We start from the raw sequence: 18190 nt of genomic DNA on the forward strand, positions 1-18190 counted from the left end.
AAGCATGGTTAAAATCAATAAATATTTATTAATGATGAGTCAATTTAACAAACATTTATCAAGTACTTACTATGTGCAAAACTACTGGGCTAAGAGATGGATCAGGTAAACATTCCTATGCATCTTTTGAAAATGAAATGCATTTAAAAGAAGACAATTTTTTCATGCTTAAAGTTTAAAGTTTAAAAAATATACACTTAAATGACTCCATTTGAACAGGTTTTCTCTAGCTAACAATTAGTGATATATATATATATATATATATATATATATATATATATATATATATATATATTTATGCATGCATGGCTACCTGCACTGATGAAATCACTGGTCTGGTTAAAAAATGCATGCCATTTTTCATTGAGTGAGGTTACACAGAGTTAAATGTCCATATAACTTATATGAAAGGTAGCTTCCAGACTAGAAGGTTACAAGTCTTTTGCACACCCTGTCCATGGCATGTGGATTTCAGAAGATAAGAGATAATAAGAAAGATTTTTAAACTTTTCTGGTACACATTTTCTGAAACAATCTGAAAACACTTGTACAGATCAAAGCCATGAGCTACAGGTTTCCCTCAAACTTGACCCCAGTTTTCCTCATCTTGGATTATTCTATTTTATATAACAATAATAAAACTCATCTAAAATTGGCCACATGCAAAACACCCAAGCTGTATCACATATAACAACATCTTTTTTCTCCCCCAAAAGAACCATTTCCTTCAAGCACCTCTGATCCAATCCCAAGTGCCTGAACATGAGAACAATTATAAACCTTTCCAACATTTTGGTTAGAAAAATTGACTCTTACCTACCAAAAAAGATCCCAGCACAGGTTGTCAATCAGTTAGCTTGGTAAGGATATCTCACAACAAAAAGAAAAAAAAACAAACAACAAAAAAAAACCCACCCTGCAGTTTTTTCCCCCTCCCAAATCTGCAAAATCTTTTCCGAGAACAAAACAGCCCTCAGGTGGCAGCGGGGAGCAGCAAGGTTTCCAGCCTCGGAAGAGGGACTAAACTGAGTAAAAAGGTTTCTCCGTCAGTGCCGGTGAGCCTCATTACCTGACTTGGGCAGCGGCTGCTACTGCCTCTGGTCTCCCTAGGCAGCTAGTACACTCTCTCCAACACCTTTATTGACTGCATGCAGAGCTTGTTCCTAATGGTTTGTCTTCTTACGGAACAAAATTGCACGCCAAGCCAACACCTTAAAAGGGTGGGAAGCTTTTTTTTTTTAAACCAGGAAGAGACGTGACTAAAATATTTAGCAGTCAGCTCCATTGAAAGTAACCATAGACTAATTTCTTGTTTGAAAAAAAGAAAACAAAACAATTTGACTGCACAGTGAGTCAAGTTGGACTGATTTATATGTTTTTAGTCCAGAACTGTCTAAGTGCAGGGTCCTGCTGCTCCTAACACTGGCTCCCCATCCTCTTAACCTTTGAACTCTGTTCTGGGGAAGCTTTGGAATGGGGCCTCTCACTATTTCTGCACAGACTTAGCAACCACCCAGCAGCCCTAGAAAGGGCTCTCAAGGTTGAATCCCATGATTAAGCTAAGCAAAGGAAAAATCATTTCGGGTTCAGCCTGTGGGATTCATTCTTGCTCTTCAGAGCCCAACTCAGCTTTCTTATTTACTTCCAATCAGTCTTTCAAAGGCTTCACATCTTTAACCCCCAAGGACTTCCTCATTCCATACTGAGAATATCAAGTAGCTCTGTATTGCTAGGGAATCTATTGAATTCTTTGAAATGAGAAGAGACTATATAATAAAGACTTTCCTTATGGTTAGTTCCTGATTTCCCAAATAAATACATCAGGGTCTCAAGAGCTAGACCCCAGAGCACCAAGGTGGGAACTTCATTTCAGATAAGCCATGCTTCACAGAGCCTCTTTTGGACTACAAGACCAGGTCAGTTGACTCTGATACCCCAGGGACAGGTCTGTAACATACTCCATCTTCACCAATTGTCTCCTTTTAGATTTCCTATCTTCTTGTAATCAATCAATCAATCAATCAATTAGTAAGTCATTTAAAAGAATGAAGTACATTTGCAAGGCTCAAGTCAGGTACCACCTGCTATGAGAAGCTTTTTCTGACATGCTCAATGTTAGTGCTTTCTCCTCTTCAAATTACCTTGAAATTATTTATCTCTGCATATGTCAGAGCTACCCCTCCCTCACCCTGCCCCCATACAAAGTAACTTTCCTGGGGGCAGGGAGTGTTTAATTTTTTGGTTTTGACTCCTCAGTGCCTAGCATGATACATTCATTGCTTGTAGAGGGCCCTTATGAAATTTTTGCTGAATTGTAGTATTGCTGACCTCCAATCTGATTATAGCTAATATATTGAATGAGAAATATGATACCTGCTTCTTAGATAGCATGCAGGCTAATGGAATGTGCGTGTGATCTGTGGTTAGTTACCTTACCCTTGTTGTGATTGTGGCTGAGGCTTTGAAATCTCTTTTCCTGATTTTCCAAAAGAGAATAATGAAGCTAGAGATGACCTGAAGCCCAGGCGTCGAGGAGTAGATGAAGGATTATTTCGACTTGGAAGATTTGGGGATCTTGACATGGGTAAATGCATAGAATCTAGAAGCAAACATCAACAACATTGCAAGTGGTCAGTGATTCTTTAAAATATGGTCATGTATACATGAAACTTCAATAGACAAGAATGGTTATAGGTATGGGCACTCACCCTTCACCAGTGCAGATTGCAATCCAAGACTTGAATCAATCCATTAACAAACAATCATTAACTATTAACTATATGCCAGGTACTGTACTAAGGAATAGGAATATAAAGAAATGCAAAATACAGTCCCTGACCTCAAGGGGCTTGCAGTCTAATGGGAAAGACAGCATGTAAATAAATAAGCCCCTACAAGATACAGAGTACATGAAATGTGACCTTAGAAACTGGGAACCATCAAGGCCTCCTGCAGAAGGTCATATCTGAACTGAGTCTTGTAGGAAATGAGGGAAACTAAGAGGTGGATAATAGCTGATGGGGCAACAAAATTCAACACCTTGAGGACATCCTAACGCTAAACCTCTATGAATTTAACTAGACTGGTCAGGTGTGGAGAGATGGAGAGTCCATTGTAGGTCCTATACCCTAGGCCTTTCTAGTTTGGTCGGACTTGCCAGAGTTTATGCTCCATTAATATAACCTTAGAGTGCCCAGTGCTATTCATTCTAGCCTTCAAATAGGACTTTACTATGGGTAAATGATAAATACCTCAAAGAAAAAGGACTCCTTTCCCCATTTTCTTTCGCATCCCCTCCCTTGCCTCAACCTCACAAAGTCTAGTAATTGACATGGGGCATACTCAAAAGTAGAGGCCACAGGAACTGAGGGATCAACTAGACACTGACCGTTATAGAATCGGGTAGCCAATGATTCTGTAGGGAGGGAAGATCATGACAAAACAGATATGAGCCTTTCAATACACCCCTGTTTATTCATGGTTAATTGAATGAATGGAAACATTTACACAAAAAGAACCACAGGATCATAGACTGTGTGACTACCTACTAGAAATGTCAGAGAGAGAATCTGTGGTTAAGGGAAGGGTGAGCCTAGATCACTTCAGAGGTCACTTCCAAATACAAAATTCTATGAATTGCACTCTCTTCATAACAGGCAAGGGTCATTTGTCAATTCTGTCTATGCATGCAGAAGGTAGAACTCATCCATTGCTCATGTGGCTACCTTGCTATGTGCCTTTAAAACATTTCATCTTAGTGGTTCAATAGAATAGTAATAGGTATTGTACAAAATGCAGATTTTAAAAAATTGATTAAAAACATAATCAATGTTTCATATAAAAAAGAAAATGCAAGTAACCTCTAAATTATTTGCCTTACTCTATATTCCATTTTATCACCTCTTACTTCTCAACTCTTAGCAATCAGGCTTCTGACCTCACCACTGAACTCAAACTGTTTTCTCTAAAGTTGTCCACAATCCCTTAATTGTCATTGGTTAAACTCTCCATATCCCTCATCTTTATTAACCTTTCTTCTGCATTTGACACTGTTGGCCACTCTCTATTCTTAGATATTCTTACTTCTCTGGGTTTTTGTGACTCTACCGTCCCTGATTCTCCTATTTGTTTAAGCTCATGCCTTTTGTGGTTTTTGTCCTTCATTCTCAAAGAGGACCATGACATCTGGACATGATATAACTTGCAGTTGACATGGAGTTTAGGATATAGAGGAATTGAGACTATTAAAGCTTAAATTGGCCAACTAGATATCAGGACAGACAAACCTAAGAAGTAAGGGGAAATAAAATTCTATAGCAGGAAAGTCAGTTAGGCATGGCTACTACCTGAGCTAGGAGACAAGCGATAACTCTAGAGGTCAGGAACATCATTCCTAAACAATAACCCTCCTTAACTCTCAGGAATGACAAGCTCCCAGCTTTCCCCACTCCACCCCCAAAAGGTACTTTCCATTTTCAGGTAGTCACCCCATCTATCCTCTATAAAAGTTTTTGCCTTCCCTCTAGAACAGAGGAGGAGAGTATTTCTAAGCCATCTCCTCCCCTTGAGGCTAAGTCTTCAACTTCCGTAGTGCCCCAGAAAGAACCATTTTAATTTTAATTGGACTTTGTGCTAGATCATAATTCTTTACAGAGAAATAACTAAGGACCACCACCACCTATTTCCCCCATGACACAGTGAATTGGATTTAAGTGAGGGAAGGCTGTGCATAGTCACCAACCTCACTCTCTCCTCCAGAGTCATATGGGTCCAGTGGCAAGACAGACAGACAGACAGACAGACACACACACACACATATACAAACTGGAAATGGCATTGGATGTTTAAGGCATTGTCACTTACAATTGCCCAGGGTCACAGAATTAGTAAGTGTCTGAGGTGAGATTTGAACTCAGGTCCTCCCAACTTCAGGGCCAGTGCTTTTTAACTGTGGGTATACCCCTAGGATCTGTCTTGGACCCTGGCTTCCTCTCTCCTTATCTAATCTCTTTTAGTGATCTTATCAGTTCTCATTGAGGCAGCTAGGTAGTAAAGTAGATAGAGTGCTGGGCCTGGAGTTAGAAAGACCTGAGTTTTAAATCCTTCTTCAGACACTTACTGGCTTTGTGACTCTGGGCAAGTCACTCAACCTCTGTTTGCTTCAGTTTCCTTAAATATATAATGGAGATAATAATAGCACTTACCTAGGATTGGTGTGAGGATCAAACAAAATGTCTTTTAAAACATTTTTTGAATTTTAATATTTTATTTTTCCCTAATTACATGTAAAAACAATTTTTAACCTTTGGGGTTTTTTTTTTATGATTTTAAGTTCTAAATTCTCTCTCACCCTCCCTTCCCTCCTCTCTCACTGGAAAGGCAAGTAATTTGATAAAGGTCATACATGTACAGTCATGAAAAACATATGAAATAGTATTTGTAAAGCATCTAGCATAGTACCTAGCACATAATGAGTGCTTAATAGATGCTTCCTTCCTTCCTTCATGGGTTTAATGATCATTTCTATGCAGATGACTTTAAGATTTCTATATTCAATCCTAGTCTCTTTCCAGAGTTTCAGTCATGTCCGAAATTACCTATTGAAAATTAAAAACTGGGGGCAGCTAGGTGTCGAAGTGGATAGAGCACTGTCCCTGGATTCAGGAGGACCTGAGTTCAAATCCAGCCTCAGACACTTGGCTTACTAGCTGTGTGACCCTGGCCAAGTCACTTAACCCTCATTACCCTGCCAAAAAGAAAAAAAGAGAAAAAAAAATTTGTGGTTCTATAAAGCTTTTGTTAAAAAAAAAGGAACTAAAATATATTTTAAAATCTTTTGGCAAAACTTGGAGTTATATAGAGGCATGAATAACAGGATCAAAGCAGCATGGCATAGTGGATAGAGGTCCTGCTTTGTAATTAGGATGATCCAGGTTCAAGTCCTGTCTATTACACATGTTAGCTATATGATCACGAGCAAATTTTTTAACCTCTCTGAGGCTCAGTTTATTTATTTATAAAATGAAAGGAATAGACGATCTGGCTTCTAAGGTTCCTTCCAACTCTAGATCTATGGTCCTATATAATCCTAGTTGCCAATCTGCATTGGTGGAGGGAATTTCTGTACTATGGAGAGAGTGTCCACTTTGGGAATTCCCTATAACCAGTGAAATCACAGGGCTGGACCACCCTCCTCATATTCCCTTTTCCTCCTTCCAAAAAACTAGAGAAATACAAAACAACCCCCACTCTCCCACTTTTGAAATGAGACAATGCATATACCCATCATCTTACCATTTCTCATCTTCCTTAGCCTGTATGTGAGTGGTTGTTTTAACATCTGGTTGACATCGGTGTCATTGCGAAACTTTTTTCTCTGGATTTCTTCAAACCATTCACCAGTCACTCCTTGGAGCCATCTAATATCTCTCTTTGTCTTCTGGAGTTTGCTGAAATGAAATAGAAGTATTCATGCGTTTGTTTAAGCAGTTTACACCCTTAGACCATCTGTCTCTAGAAAGTCATGCCCTGTTCAGTAAGTACATGCCTCTGTGCTGGGGGTAAAGTTTATTGAATATATCCATGATGTCAGCATTGTCTGTTACAACATCAGTCCCATTCAGATTATACTGTTTACCACTGACTGTGCATAGATTTCCACAGTGCTTCGGCTCTTATTCCAATACATACAACTGAAAGCCTGTTGGCTTTCCCAGCAATCAAACTGAATGTCAAGGAAATGAGGACAATCTTGGTTGAGCAATGGACTAACACCTAACCTAGTAATGACATTAAAGGGCAGACTCCCAGAAACTGGAAAATTCTAGTTCCAACTTGTCCCAGAAAAAAGCAAACATAATAGTAGCCATGAAAATAGGAGAGGTTATGCAAATACTCAGGGTGAGCTTTATGCCCAAATGAAGTTAATAAGATTTAGAATAGAATGGATTGTAGAAATTATCTAGTCCAACTTCATCCCCTTACAGATGAAGAAACTGAGGGCATAAGAGGTTAAGTGATTTACCCAAGGTGACACAGATTATTACTATTTCTATTATTGTTTTTATTCAGTCATTTTTAGTTGTGTCTGACTCTTTGTGACCCCATTTGGGGTTTTCTTGGCAAAGATACTTGAGTGGTTTGTCATTTCCTTCTCAGCTCATTTTACAAACGAGGAAACTGAGGTAAACAGGGTTAAGTGACTTGCTCAGGTTCATACAACTAATGTCTGAGGTCAGATTTGAACTCAGGAAGATGAGTCTTCCTAACTCCAGGCCTGGCACTCTATCCACTGAGCCACCTAACTGCCCATTACTATTACCATTATTACTATAATTACTAGCATAGCCAGGATTTGAGCCCAAGCCCAAGCATGTACCAGGCAAATCAAACCCCTACCACCATTGTGATCACTCTCTTCCGTCAGACTCTAATGAAAACAGCCCAGGATGCTGAATCCCCAAACCACAGTAATCACCATACTTCCAGCCTAGGGTCATCCTGGGAAACAGTCTCTGTGGATATACAGCCTGGCAAATGCTCCTGCATATGCTATAAGCCACATCTACTGAATACCTAGAAAAGAATGAACTTGCCATCCAAGTCCTTGTCATTATCAAATGTTTCAACATAAGAAAATGACATGATTTTATGAGCAGAAATGACATTAACAAAGCAGAATTCCCATCTGCTTTGCCTCAGCAACCCTAAGGACCATGGGGCCTTTCCATAGTCTGTTTGGACTTGTAACTGAAACCTTCCACGAGCACGTTATCTCTTCTGTTAGACCGAAAGCTCCCTGAGAGCAGGGACTGCTTTAACTTTTCTTTCCATATCCCCAGTGCAAAGGGCTTTGCATACAGCAAGTGCTAAATAAACTCTTCATTCTTTTTTGGGGGGGAGGGGCAATTGGGGTTAAGTGACTTGCCCAGGGTCACACAGCTAGTAAGTGTTAAGTGTCTGAGGCTGGATTTGAACTCAGGTCCTCCTGAATCCAGGGCCGGTGCTTTATCCACTGTGCCACCTAGCTGCCCCTAAACTCTTCATCCTTTCCTTGAAATCTTCTGATTTCAGATCCTGTGTTTTTTCTACAATGACATTGGATCAGCTGTGTGATTTTGAAGCAACATGGTACAGTGGAAAGACACCTGCAAGAGGATGAGGTTTCTGATGATGAGCCTTGGTTCTCACTCCTCTGCCCTGGTACCTCTCCGATTGTCAGGGTGGCATAAAGGACTCCTTCCAAAACCTCCACTTAAGGATGGTGCCCAGGCCAACCACCTCTTCTTTTCACTTCCCACCTAGTGCTCTCCTTTGGACTTCTTTGTCAAGCCCTTACACTGGCATTTTTCTCTTTCTCTTTTCAGCTTCCCTTAGTGTGTTGTCTACTCCCATTAAATTGTAAGCTCCTTGAGGACAGAGACTGTCTTTCTTTTTCATATTTGTCTTCCCACCCCTAGCACAGTGCCTGGAACATGCTAAATACTTAATAAATGTTTATTTTTGGACTGATTGATTAGTATTATTCACTGAGAGGTTAGTGACTTTTCCAGGGTCTCATAGCAAGTTTTTGTCTGAGGTTGAATATGTAAATATCAGCTATTTTTATGATTATTCCAGCTCTAAATCCCCAGTCCTGGTTCTAGAAGGATTGCATAGATAGGTCATTTGGCCAAAACTCTCACTCGGGTGCTGTAGTGTCTAAAATTCCATCACTGATGATTCACTCCTTAGGCTCAAATGTTGTCTTTTCCAATGTCCAGGTCTTCTTTGAAAATAACTTCTTGTCTGACATGTTGAGAAGGTTCAAACATTTAGTTAAATGCTTAACTTACTATGTAGTTTTAACAGAGCGATTTCCTTCCTGACAAGAGGGATCTGGGGTAGCCTAAGTGGACTTTGCAGAGCATAGCTCCTTGAATGATCACAGGACAAGGGGGCAGCAAAGAGTGTCGGGGGAACATGAAAAACCAATTGTGTCTGCAGTGACTCCAGTTCTGCAAGTGCTCATTATAAAACAAACACGCTGGATTTGTGTCATGTGGTTGTTTGGGGGAAGCCTGTCTGATGATTCAGCAGCCATTTACCCTTATTTTTAAGTGTTTTATGCCCTCACAAGGTGGGGTGGGGATAGGAACGATATATCATAAGTGAGTGGCATGGGCAAAGGGTGGGTTTGTAAGGTTTCCTCTTCTAGCCATGATACTGAGCTAATCGAGCCACAGCATAAAGTTATTGGGCAAAGAACCAGAGGTCATCTAGTCTAGACTTGCCAATCCTGGATGGCAATTTAAAAAAATCCATTAGGTTGCAAATAGTCTATTTTGCCTACAAAATATGTTTGACCCTGCCCACATTTACTAGTGCCTCTACCCAGCTGACACCTAGCTATCTTACTCCTCAACTATGTCTCATAACAGTCAATCACAAGCATTTGTTAAATGCTTACCATGTACAAAGCACCTCGATGAGCAACTGAATGTACAAACCCTCCCCTGCCAATCATTGTTGCCCTCAAGGAATTTTCATTCTAATGGAGAAGCAAAATGTACGTATTTATGTACATATTCATGTGTGCAGATAGGTATATACATATACATCTACATTTATATTTGATACTAGAGGTACACCCATGTGTATATGTATATATATATATATATATATATATATATATATATATATATATATGCATGTGTGTGCACATATGTGTGTCTTGAGAGAGAGAAACAAAGATACACAGACAGAAAGTAGATCCAGACAAAAGTGCAGAAGATGGGAAGGAAGCCATGGGATTCTAAGAGGCAGAGGTGAGGAAGGAGAGCATTCCAGGCAGGAAGGACAGTCAGTGAAAAGCATGGAGGTGGGAGATGGGTGAAGTGTCTTTTCTGACAAATAGCTAGTAGGCTAGTATGTCTGGACCATAGAATGTATGGAGAGGAGGAATAGTTAATAAGTAATGGTATAGGGGGCAGCTAGACGGCACAGTATATAGAGCACTGGCCCTGGATTCAGGAGGATCTGAGTTCAAATCCGGCCTCAGACACTTGACACTTCCTAGCTGTGTGACCTTGGGCAAGTCACTTAACCCTCATTGCCCAACCAACCCCCCCCCAAATAAGTAATGTATAATAGGAAGGGGCTAGGCTATAAATGCCCGAGCTTTAAATATCAAACTGATGAATTTATATTTGATACTACAGGCAATAATAGGTTTCAAAGTAAAGGACAACCTGCATCTGCCTTTAGCCAATAGAGGTAATTCCCAAGTTACAAATGTAATAATAGATGAAATTTTCATAATAATTTAGAATGTGCAAAGTATTTTACGTATTTTGTCTCTCTTGAGCCTTACAACAATTCTGTGATAATCTGTATTATACCTATTTCTAAGAAGAAATAGTTCTGGGGCAGCTAGGTGGCGCAGTGGATAGAGCACCGGCCCTGGAGTCAGGAGGACCTGAGTTCAAATCCGGCCTCGGACACTTAACACTTACTGGCTGTGTGACCCTGGGCAAGTCACTTAACCCCAATTGCCTCACTTAAAAAAAAAAAAGTAAAAAAAAAAAAAAAAAAAAAAAATAAATAGTTCCAGAAGGGTTAAGTGATTTGCCTGGTGTGATACAGTGTCAGGTAGGATTTAAGTCTTCACACTGCCTTCTAATATGTATAGGTGCACACCATCCCCTCCATTCCTTTCCCATTGCTTTTTTGTGGCTCTTCATTCTGGAGGACAGCAACACTGGTAACTGTCTCACACAAGATCTCTTCCCTATCATCTTGTACAAGTCCCCTTTCCTCTGTCAAAAACAAAACAAAACAAAACATTATCCTTGTTCCACTCCCAGATTCATACCATTTAACCTCTTCTTTATTTCTTCCAACTCTTCTTCCACTCTCTTTGGGAAAATCTCTCCCTCCTTCTCCCTATCTGTCTGTCTCCATGTGTGTTTATTCTTTCTGTGTTCCAAAAAATAACCTTGATCATGGTTAAGTGGAAGAATGAATTTATTTCTTAAAGTAAGAAATCCACTTGTTAGAGGTATGCCATTCTCAAGGAACAGGAGAATTCTCAAGTAAAATTAGAGAGTAATCAGCCTCTAAAGCCCTTGAAAGCATCTAGAACTCCCTTGCAGAATCTACATAAAAGCTTCCCCCTCCCATCCTCATCCTCCTCTAGCTAAACTTGGTTTTTTTTGTGAACCAGTATTTGAGATAGTTTTTACATAAAACTCTTATTCCATTATATTGTTTTAATGTTTTACCTCATTTCTAGCATGACATTGACATTTTAAAAATTATTTTTCACTGCATATATTCAGTATTATTATGACATTGTGGGTTAAATGAATGAATGAATGAATGCAAAAATACTATGCCAAGCATGATGCCAATGCAAAAGCAAGACAGGTACCTGTACTCAGGTGCTTACATTCCAATAGTGGGAGACAACCAACACCTATTGGGTTCATCAGGAAATCTCCATTTACAGCCGTAGAAATGTATTCTAAATTTAAACAGCTAACATACAAGCCAGCATTTGGAACACAGCCTCTTTACGAGTTGGGGCCCAGTTTGGTATTTAATAAATATTTCTGTGGTGGCAGTTGTAGAATATTCTTTTATTTGGTGCTTTTTAGCATCAGTACAGGATAAAAAAAAATCATTTACAACTACTCTTACAAAAGCTAACTCAACAACCCTTTCTATCATCATAAAGGATGATGATAGAAGAGGGTTTTGAGTTAACATTTCAAAAAAGTCCTCCAGATTCATTAAAGAAAAAGATTAATAATAATGTGTGTGTGTGGTGGTGGTGGTGGTGGGGTGGGGGGGATTCTGAGCTTGTGATTTCATTGCTCTAGGGAACTCCCAGTATGGAAACTTCTACCTGTGCAGAACAGCAACTCACTGCCTGAGGCATTGAGAAATCACATGATTCGTGCAATGTAACAGAGCCAGAAAATGTCAGAGGCAAGACTTGAACCCAGCTTTTCCTGACTCCAAGTCAGGCTCTAAGCCATTTCATCACAATGTTGCTTTTGGGTACTCTGGTTCAAGTAAATTTCTAGGTCAAATGACTACATCTAGGTCTCCATGATATATATTAGAAAGTTACTATTTAACTTTGAGAGAGAATCCACTGAGAGAATTCATAGGAAAGAAATATAGAAAGCCAGGAGGATAGCCCAAGAGAAGCAAATTCAAATCAAAATTTAATTTCAGTCCCCGGTAGACTTAAAACAAAGTGAAAACTACAAGTTCATTGTTGAAAGGAATTCTTAATGTTGAAACTCCCATCATCAAGGAAGATCAACACTTGCTCTGCAATTTACAGTCTTAGAGGGTTGTGTGGGGATGCTGAAAAACTGAGTCCCCTGGGCATCTCAAATTCAGTGTATCCAAGGCAGTGTTCATCTTTCTTCCAAAACAGAGTCCTCGGGGAAGCTATGTGGCACAGTGGATAGAGCACTGGCCCTGGATTCAGGAGGACCTGAGTTCAAACCCGACCTCACACACTTGACACTTACTAGCTGTGTGACCCTGGGCAAATCACTTAACCCCAATTGCCTCACCAAAACAAAATGAAACAAAAAAACAGTCCTCTTCTAGACTTTCCTCTTCCTATCTCTCACCATCCTTCTAACCTCCCAGGCTCTCAGATTCTCATCCTTAGTGTGATCCTTGATGCTTCACTCTTTTTTTTGGCGGGGGGTGGGGGGGGTGGGGGGGGCAGGGCAATGAGGGTTAAATGACTTGCCCAGGGTCACACAGCTTGTAAATGTCAAGTGTCTGTGGATAAAGTCGGTGCTTTACCTACTGCACCACCTAGCTGCCCCTGATTCTTCATTCTTAATCACTCCACATATTCAACAAGCTGCCAGCTCTGTCTCCACAACATCTCTGATAGATAGATGATAGATACATAGATACATAGATAGATGATAGATAGAGATAGCGATAGAGATGTGTGTGTATGTGTGTTTCCTCCTCTCTACTTGCACAACTGCCATCCAAAGTCAACACCTCATCATATCTCATTGCATTAATAGCCTCCCATTGGTCTCTGTAGCTTGAGCTACATCCTCCAAAGAGCCACCAAAGAACCTTTCCCAAAACATAAATCCAATTTTGTCACCTCCCCCCATCCATATCAATAAGTTCCATTGGTTCCCTACTGCCTCTAGGATAGAGCATTAACTTCCCTGTTTGGCATTTAAAGTTTTTTACAACTTGACCCCTTCCTACCTTCCTAGTTTTTTTTTTTAAATAAATTACTCACTTCTGCATATTCTTTCATCCAATCATCCATCTCGGTGACTTTGCACTGGCTCCATCACATGTCTGGAATACATTCTATTCTCCCTTCTTTCTCTCGAATCCCTGTTTGCCATAAAGACTCAGCTCAAGTCTCACCTTCAAATGAAGCTTTTCCTGACCTTTCTCCAAGCCACTAGTGTGCTTCCTCTCCAAACCACCCTGTATTTATTGAGTGTATACTTATATATGGACATGTGCTCCCTGTGTGTATGCTTATATAGGGGCATATGTTCCCTGTGTATATGCTTACATATGACCATTATCTTCTCTGTTAGAATTCAAACTACTTGAGTGTAGGTACATCTGTCTTTTTATCCCCAGTGCTCGGCATAATACCTATCTCATAATTCTAGGGAATGGACCTGTGTTTGGATTGGTATAGGGAACTCCCAGGAGAAGAAACTCCTTTGACATTGCCATCTGACACCTTTCTGGAAACTTTTAGCCTTAGACAGTTAGTTAACTTAGAGTTTAATGACTTACCCAGGATCACACAAGCCAGATGTACCAATGGTGAAATTTGAACCTAGGATCTCCTGGTTTCCAGGACAGCTATCTATTTATTATGTCATATTACCTTATTAAATGCTAGTGGATTAATTAATTGAGATGACTTGTCCAGGGTTATATAGCCTATAAGTATCAGAAATGAGATGCAAAACTAAGTCCCATTCCCTCTTACCTGGCACATGGTGAGTACTTAATATAAATGCTTGATTCGGTGAGTATTTATCACACACTATAAGCTCGGCAACATTACAAAGGAGGTAAGAGACTACATTGAGGAAGACTGCATTTTCCATGCAAAAGGGGACTTTCATTTCAAGAAATTCTGTGGACAGAATCTAGTGAAGTCATGTAATTTTGAAGACATGAGTTTCTCTCTGGAACTGAGGGATATAATTGTAGCCCAGAAAGAAAGGATTTTGCTTTCCCAGGTGAATAGGGTAGCAAAGGAAAATAGTTTTGGTCTTTACTTAAGTAATTTAGAAGTTTGTTACTCCAAGATTCCCTTAGATTTGAAAAAACATACATAGTTTGTACACTTTCAACAATTGACATAGCTCGTTGGCTTAACAGAATGCATTGACTATGATAAATCAGTCATTTTCTTTCAATAGCATAAAACTACCTTAAAACATCACAGCAGCTAAGTCATCAACTCCAGGTAGAATGAGAGCTATGAATATAAAATAGGGATGCAGTGATGTGTGCTGTGTCTCAATTAGACTGTAAAATATGATGAATGTTGACTTAGCTCACACAATAAGATAAAAGCTAGATGGCACAGTGAATAGAGTACTATTCCTGGAGTCAGGAAGATTCATCTTCCTGAGTTAAAATCTGGCCTCAGACACTTAGTATCTGTGTGACCCTGGGAAAGTCATGTAACCCTTTTTGCCTCAGTTTCTTCATCTGTAAAATAACCCAGAGAAGGAAATGGCAAACCACTCCAGTATCTTTGCCAAGACAGCTTCAAATGGGGTCACGAAGAATTGGATACAACTGAAAATGACTCAACAATAATAAGTAAAGGGAATAGAAATTAAGAGGACTCTTCAGATTCTACATAAAAAGTAGCCTTTTAGAAAGGAGTAGGGTACCAGGTGTGGTTGCCCATACCTGCTACTGGGGACGCTAAGATCTGGTGGGTCTCAGGCTAAGGATTTTTGAGATTCAGCAGTCCATTCCAGATTCTATTATGGTGTCTTTCTCTGGTGATCCCCTGGGTATGGGGGCCACTAGATTTCCAAAGGAGGGATAACTGGCCTATTTTGAAAAATGGAGCAAGTTAAAGATTCTATGGCAATTAGAGTAGGACTGGGTCTGTGACTAGTCCCCAAACATGTGTGTGTGTGTGTGTGTGTGTGTGTATGTGAGGGGGGGGATAGGAAAGGAGAAGGGTAGGAAGGGTAGGGAAGGAGAGGAGAGGAGAGAGATTGGGAAGGAGAAAGGGAGAAAAGAAAGAAGGGGAAGGAAACAAAGGAAGAAAAGAATGGAAGAAAGAAAATAAGGGAAAGAATAATTGTGTATTTGAATGTAAGAGATCTACCATGCAAATTTCATTTGATACATAAATTCTGACAAGAAATTGGGGCAGCTCGGTGGTGCAGTGGATAGAGTGCTGGTCCTGGAATCAGGAGGACCTGAGTTCAAATCTGGCCTTAGACACTTGACATTTACTAGCTGTGTGAGGCTGGTCAAGTCATTTAACCCCAATTGCCTTAAACATCCAGGGCTATCTTCAGTCAGCCTGATGTATATCCAGCCCACTGGACCCAGTAGGTTCTGGAGGAGAGTGAGGCTGGTGACTTTGCACAGCCCTCCCTCACTTAAAACCAATTCATTGCATGTCATGACATCACCTCCCAACGTCAGGGTCCTCTTTGAGAATGAAGGACAAACAACAACAGGAAAAGGCAGTAGGGAGACCTTTCATGGAACGTAGGACCATAGATCTAAATCTGAAAGGGACCTGAAAGGTCATCTTGTCCATTCTCCCATTTTACAAATGAAGAAACCAAGGCCCAAGGAGGTTAAGTGATTTGCCCAAGACGTCAAGCAGGACATATTCTGGTACTATTATGCCATAATGGTGCTAATAAACAGTTGCTCTGAAAATCTGCCACAGGCACACCCCCATCTAATGTTGACCTTGCCAATATTGTTTTGCAATGATGTCATTAATATATTATTACCAAACCCATAATAATGTTATGCGTCCTCACTCTAACAGAATTCAACTCACTGAGGTAAGATTATATAGCAAAAGTCTAAGCTAGCTCTTGAGATCCAGTGGCCCAAGGATAAGCCTGTTTACTTTTGTAATATTGCTACTTGCTTGTGCACAAATCTTGTTCTTATAGATCCAACTGCACTCTGGAATGCTGTTTCACTTATGAGGTTTTTTTCTGGAACCAGTTAACAATGTCAGGCAAAGTATGTCTGCTGAATCTCATTCTGATACTGATGTTTAACCTGGGTCAGGGAATTTTTCATTTAAGTATGCGGGACCATCACATTCCAATCAAGGTCACCTGTAATAGAAAAACTACATTTTCTATGTACTTTTGTTTGTTTTGTTTTTAGTGAGGCAATTGGGGTTAAGTGACTTGCCCAGGGTCACACAGCTAGTAAGTGTTAAATGTCTGAGGCCGGATTTGAACTCAGGTACTCCTGACTCCAGGGCCGGTGCTCTATCCACTGTGCCACCTAGCTGCCCCCTGCTATGTACTTTTTACTCAATTGCTGTTTAATACAAATAATATGAAACCATCTGTATCATCCTTGGAAGCCTTTGCACTCTGTTATAATAATGGCTTTTATTTATATCATATCACTCTCTGGATTGCCTTTGGGACATTATTTTAATGTTATTTTAATGACTTCAGTTTTCTTATGCCTGAAACAAAGGCCAATAATTTAAGTACCAAAGTTCTTCTTGTGATGTGATGTGACTGCATTCAACAAAACAGAAGTTGGGCCTAACCTAAAGGGCAGCAGAGAAGAGTGTAGTGGGCATGACCAGGCTGCAATGATTATAAATGAGTAGCTGTATATTAGGAATAGCTAAAGGACATTATCAGAGAAATATGTAGTCAGAAAAGAAGCTGGATTGATACATAGCAAGAACCAAGCATAACTGATGGAGAACCTGCATGTTCTGGGTAACCACAGAGCTGCATCAATTGGACCAGAGGCCACCAGGAAGTGTCCTCCTGGGAAGTGTAGCTTGAGCCCTAGCACTACCCCCACCCAAGGACAATCAAGTCCTGGAGACAACTCTGTACTAGTCTAACTTGTGTGGTGCAGTGAGGGGGAATCCTGGTAGACAGTGGTCCTATCATAAATTGCCATTTATAAGGCATTGAAGGTTTCCAAAGAACTTTACAGTTGAGGGGAAAGTGATTTGCTCACGGTTTTAATAATGACTTAAACGGAAATTAAACCCCCAAATTCTAGACACCCAGTCTTGTACTCTTTTCTTCTATATCATGTTTCTTCCTATTGTTCCATTGCCTGTTGGTCAACTCCTGGCTGACTATAGAACTGGTATTCCAAAACGTTGATTTCCACCAACATTCTTATGGAAATATATTTGCTCATGGCATTAAAAGCATACCATTGCAGTGCAAATATGATTGAGGAAGGGTTTTTTCATTAGGCATCTGTAAAAATTCTCATTTCAAGCAAGAATAAATTTTAAATTACAGCTCCTATTCTCAATGTTAATGAAGAAATCCCAAATATTTTCTCACTAGTCTCCATTTTACTAGTTATTTGTATCCAAAGCCTCAATTGCTCTTACTGCCATTTTGGTTTTACCTTTTAACCTTTCCCGTGAGATCTTTCCAACTTTCTCTTTAATCTTCTGTTTCCTAGGTGATCCTTTTTCTTTCCTTTCATTAACTTTCTATCAGTTCTTGATCTCATCTCACTGTGCCCTTTCATGATCTGTCAAAACCAGTGCTTTATTTCTCCATGCAAGTGTCCTGATTCCTATTAATTCTCTACCCTTGGCACCAAGCTTTACTTCTTGGCAACTCTTCTAAGGCCCTCTATTCCCTTCTAGGTGTATATGTTCAGTTTTCATTGCCTATATAAATGAATTATTCAATAATACTCAACTTTTTAAAATGGATCAGCAATTTATATTATATAATAGTGAAGCAACATCAAAATCTCTTTCCTCACTTTCTCCCTCCCCTTCCACACCAAATACCTATTTGCTTTCTATTGTTCAACAAACATCATACATAGCAAGTCACAAGTGGCATGCATCGGATGGGAGTTTTTCTTCCTGACCTTAATTTCATTAGTGTAAAAAAAAAAAACTCCCATTGAACTCTCTAGAACTTACAGAGTTTTAGAG

The 18190-nt window shown here is 39.8% G+C and overlaps 1 protein-coding gene across 1 annotated transcript in view; it reads right to left on the bottom strand.

The window, feature by feature from the left end:
* Positions 1-18190, bottom strand: part of EXPH5 (exophilin 5) — a 110559-nt gene that overhangs the window by 44967 nt on the left and 47402 nt on the right. The window contains exons 2-3 of the mRNA XM_043998896.1: positions 6295-6449; positions 2437-2599 (exon numbers count right to left, since the gene is read on the bottom strand). Of these exons, the coding sequence (XP_043854831.1) occupies positions 2437-2599; positions 6295-6449 (318 nt within the window). The remainder of the gene's footprint in view (positions 1-2436; positions 2600-6294; positions 6450-18190) is intronic.

This window comes from Dromiciops gliroides, chromosome 3 (genome assembly GCF_019393635.1).
Source record: "Dromiciops gliroides isolate mDroGli1 chromosome 3, mDroGli1.pri, whole genome shotgun sequence".
Taxonomy (NCBI): Eukaryota; Metazoa; Chordata; class Mammalia; order Microbiotheria; family Microbiotheriidae; genus Dromiciops; species Dromiciops gliroides.